Source organism: Eumetopias jubatus, unplaced genomic scaffold, assembly GCF_037043125.1.
Source record: "Eumetopias jubatus isolate StellerSeaLion01/CBP00866 unplaced genomic scaffold, mEumJub1_p1.0 scaffold_10, whole genome shotgun sequence".
Lineage (NCBI taxonomy): Eukaryota > Metazoa > Chordata > Mammalia > Carnivora > Otariidae > Eumetopias > Eumetopias jubatus.
In genome coordinates this window covers 128,921,005-128,925,433 of record NW_028274816.1, presented here as the reverse complement: position 1 = coordinate 128,925,433, position 4,429 = coordinate 128,921,005, and the positions used below count along the sequence as shown (strand labels likewise).

Below are 4,429 nucleotides of genomic sequence, written 5' to 3'. Positions count from 1 at the left end.
CATGAGTGTCAAGGGCTAATTGTTGATCAGGCCCACTGAACAACAAGGATAATTGCCCAAAATGTTGGCTATCTCTGGATTCAGGTAAATGCTTCATAGAGATTGCTGGTCACTTGAACCAAAACTGATGGATAAGGAAGATCATTACAGTAACTCCACTAATATTTCTGGATTCTTCTCCCCCTTTCTTAACAAAGGAGCCATGAGGGAAGACAACCAATCCTCTATCCTGGAGTTCATCCTCCTGGGAGTTACTGGTCAGCAGGACCAGGAAGACTTCTTCTTCATCCTCTTCCTATTCATTTATCCCATCACACTGATTGGAAATCTGCTCATCATCTTGGCCATTCGCTCTGACATTCGCCTTCAAAACCCCATGTATTTTTTCCTTGCCAATCTCTCCTTTGTTGACATCCTCTTCTCTTCTGTAACCATCCCTAAAATGCTAGTCAACCATGTCTTCGGCAACAAAGCCATCTCCTTTGGGGGATGCCTAACACAGTTGTATTTTATGATTGCCTTGGGTAACACAGATAGCTATATGCTGGCTGCAATGGCATATGATCGTGCTGTGGCCATCAGCCGCCCACTTCATTACACAACAATTATAAGGCCACGGACTTGTGTCCTCCTAGTTATTGGGTCTTGGGTGGTGGGAAATGCCAATGCCCTCCCCCACACTCTGCTCACAGCTAGTCTGTCTTTCTGTGAGAACAGGGAAGTAGCCAACTTCTACTGTGACATTACCTCTTTACTCAAGCTGTCCTGTTCTGACACCTACTTTAATGTGAAGATGATGTACCTAGGCGTTGGTGTTTTCTCTGTGCCATTACTATGCATCATCATCTCCTATATTCATGTCTTTTCCACAGTCTTACGGGTTCCATCCACTAAGGGTGTGCTCAAAGCCTTCTCTACCTGTGGTTCTCACCTCACAGTTGTTTCTCTGTATTATGGGACGGTCATGGGCATGTATTTCCGGCCTCTGTCTAGTTACAGCCTAAAGGATGCAGTGATAACTGTGATGTATATGACAGTGACCCCAATGTTAAATCCTTTCATCTACAGCCTGAGAAACCGAGACATGAAGGCTGCCCTGGGGAAACTCTTCAGCAAAAGACTCTCCTCATAACCAATGTGAGGTCATATTGGAGAGTCAATTGGAGTCACCAATTATGATACACTTGAAAATCCAGCTCCAATGTCCTCCTCCACCAACAATCAACTTTGTTCTTCTTAGCTAGTAATTCCTCTTCTCTGAAATCTTATGATACCTCTTATGAAACTATCACTTTGTATAGATTATTATCCTTTTGGCAGCACAGGAATATTGGGTTCATATCCTAGATAAGCTACTGATAATCAGAACAAAATTGAGACAGTCGAAAGTTCTGCTTCTACATCAACATATTAGGAATAAGAATTCTGCCCCACTATTGTCACAGGGTGTGAGGATCACAATAGTTCATGATTTAAAGGCTATAAATCACTATTCAAATGTCTGATTTTTTACTATTATGCTAATTACCCCTACTATGCTTACAAGCCTCTGAGGGCAAGAACTATCTTAAAACATCACTGTACCTCTCACAGTCTTGGTGATATAAAGTGTCCCCAATGATTCATGTTGGAAAATGGCATGGACAAATGAAAATATCACTCTCTGAACTGTAATTTCATAATGATAGACATAATCAGACTAGACTTTATATACCTATCCAATAAAATCTTTAAAGGAAATGACCTGGGCAGAGATTTTTGTTCTCACTGTATCATCGCTTAGACTGTTTCTAAAGAGCATAAGATTTTGCCTATAACCTTAACAAAATGATGCTCTTTAATTGAGTTATTGCATTTTAAAGTAAAAAATATTCTGACTTAATTAATTACATCATGAAATAAAATTACAGTGACAAAACTTCGGGTGCCAAATAAATGCAGAAAAAAAAGAGCAGTGTTGAAAATGATGTGACCTTGTTTCTCCAGTATGGCCCAGGGAAGATGAGACTTGGATTCTGGATGATCAACCCTGACAGGTAGGTGATATTTCCTAAACAGAGATATTAATCCAGGGGGTCACAAAATACCCACCAAGGAACCCCACAACCTATGATTTGATTCAGTCATGAGGAAATTATAAAACTTTCTCAAAATATTAATAATATGTAAGTGATTGTACCTAAATATCAGATTTCCAAACAGGGTAACATTAGCAAAAAGTGAATTAAGTGTATCTTAGAACAGTGTGCAAACTCTTTTATTATCTACTATTTTTAACTGCCAGTAAAAATATAAATGATTATTTTCTGTAGATAATTCACATTGTCAGCTAGTTGTCCATATTGGAAGAATTTGGATGTTGGAAGATGACGTTATTCACCATTTAATGCTTTCTGGGTCTCTAAAACACCAAGGGTGAGAACTATCCCAATCACCTTCTTTTCAACCAAAAAGGATTTGATTACAGATGCATATGAATCTGTGTGAATGACTGACCAAAATGGAGGAAATGGAGGTATTTCATGTCGGGAATTTTCAAGGCTGGCCAATTAAAATGTCCTATAAATGTATTGCCTCTCTCTCCCCCAGGAGAGTATGAAGATTTGGGATCTGTTTTGTTCACTGTTGTATGGTCAGTACTTAGACAGTGCTGACATATAGTAATTACTTAATAAATCTGTATGAAATGAATATATGAATCCTACAATAGTAAGAGTCTGCCTTTGGCTCAGGTCATGATCCCAGGGTCCTGGAATCGAGCCCTGCATCAGGCTCCCTGCTCCGCAGGAAGCTTGCTTCCCCTCTCCCACTCCCCCTGCTTGCGTTCCCTCTCTTGCTGTGTCTCTATCAAATAAATAAATAAATAAAATCTTTTAAAAAAATAATATGTTTAACAAATACAACAATGTTAATTTTGTTGTTATGGGTAAGCTCAAGAAGGCCAAATGGTATGAGATGTTTCAAATATTTCCCATAGTGAAATATTAAGTGCCAAAAAGGAGTGTATAAATGAAGAAAATGTAGGTTCTTAGGAGAACTCCATACCACATAGCTACCCTATAACAGTCTCACATTATTCCTCTGTTTAATTTGGACAAGGGAAGTTAAGCTCCTTTACTGTATCCTGCAGTAATCATTAGAATCTACATGTATGTTTATAATGCAAATAAAAATCACTGCATCTGTATGTTAAGTCATTGTCCCACCCATTTCCTTTGACTCTGTCCTGCAATAATTTAAACACTATAATTTAAATTACTCCACATACCAATATCCAGGGATTGACTAAGTCTGGAAAAGACTGCAGTATATAGCTGGTATGTCAGTTGGGGTCAGTTCAGGCCCATAAAGGAAACACAAATCACATCTGGTATTTTTATACCAAGAAGATTTAATACAGGGATGTAGAAACACAGGAAACAATGGAACCTGGAGAGGATGCAGAGAAAAGGGAACCTTCTTGCACTTTTGGTGGGAATGCAAACTGGTGCACTCTGGAAAACTGTATGGAGATTCCTCAAAAAGTTAAAAATAGAACTACCCTACATTCCAGCAATTGCACTACTAGGTATTATCCAAAGGATACAAAAGTACAGATTTGAAAAGGTACATGCACCCCAATGTTTACAGCAGCACTATCACCAACAGCCAAACTGGAAAGAGTGCAAGTGTCCATTAACTGACGAATGGATAAAGAAGATGTGGAATATACATGCAATGGAATATTACTCAGCCATCAAAAAGAATGGAAACTTGCCATTTGTCACAACATGGATGGAAGTAATAGAGGGTATTATGCTAAGTGAAATAAGTCAGTAAAAGAAAGGCAAATACCATATGATTTCACTCATATGTGGAATTCAAGAAACAAAACAGATGAACATGGAGAAGGGAAGAAAAAATAAAATAAGATTTAATAAAGAGGGGGAGGCAAACCATAAGAGACTCTTAACTATAGAGAACAAATCAGGGGCTGCTGCAGGGGAGGTGCGTGGGAGGATAGGCTAACTGGGTGATGGGCATTAAGGAGGGCACTTGTTGTGATGAGCACTGGGTGTTCTATGTAAGTGATGAATCACTAAATTCTACTCCTGAAACCAATACTACACTATACGTTAACTAAGTTGATTTAGATAAAAACTTGGAAGAAAAAAAATAATACTTTTTTTTAAATAGAGGGAAGTAGATAACATACGTTTGTCCCGAGAAAACTATAGGAGAAAGAGATGGATGTGAAGGTCCAAAGATTATTAACCACAGGAAGAAGTCACTTACTTCCCCTAGGTACAAAAGGGAAAGGTGGTGTCACCAGAACCTGGGAGCTCAGAAGAGGAATGACCACATGTCTGATGCTCACATCTCTGAGGGGAGTTGTCAAACAGCTGCCACTGGGGCTTCACCTGCTGAGATGACCCAAACTTTCATTCCT

The 4,429-nt window shown here is 38.9% G+C and overlaps 1 protein-coding gene across 1 annotated transcript; it reads left to right on the top strand.

The window, feature by feature from the left end:
• Nucleotides 1–202: 202 nt before the first annotated feature.
• Nucleotides 203–1,132, top strand: LOC114203733 (olfactory receptor 1A1). Its single transcript, XM_028097055.2, has one exon. The coding sequence runs from the start codon at nucleotides 203–205 to the stop codon at nucleotides 1,130–1,132; it is 930 nt and encodes a 309-aa protein (XP_027952856.2).
• The last annotated feature ends 3,297 nt before the right edge of the window (nucleotides 1,133–4,429 follow it).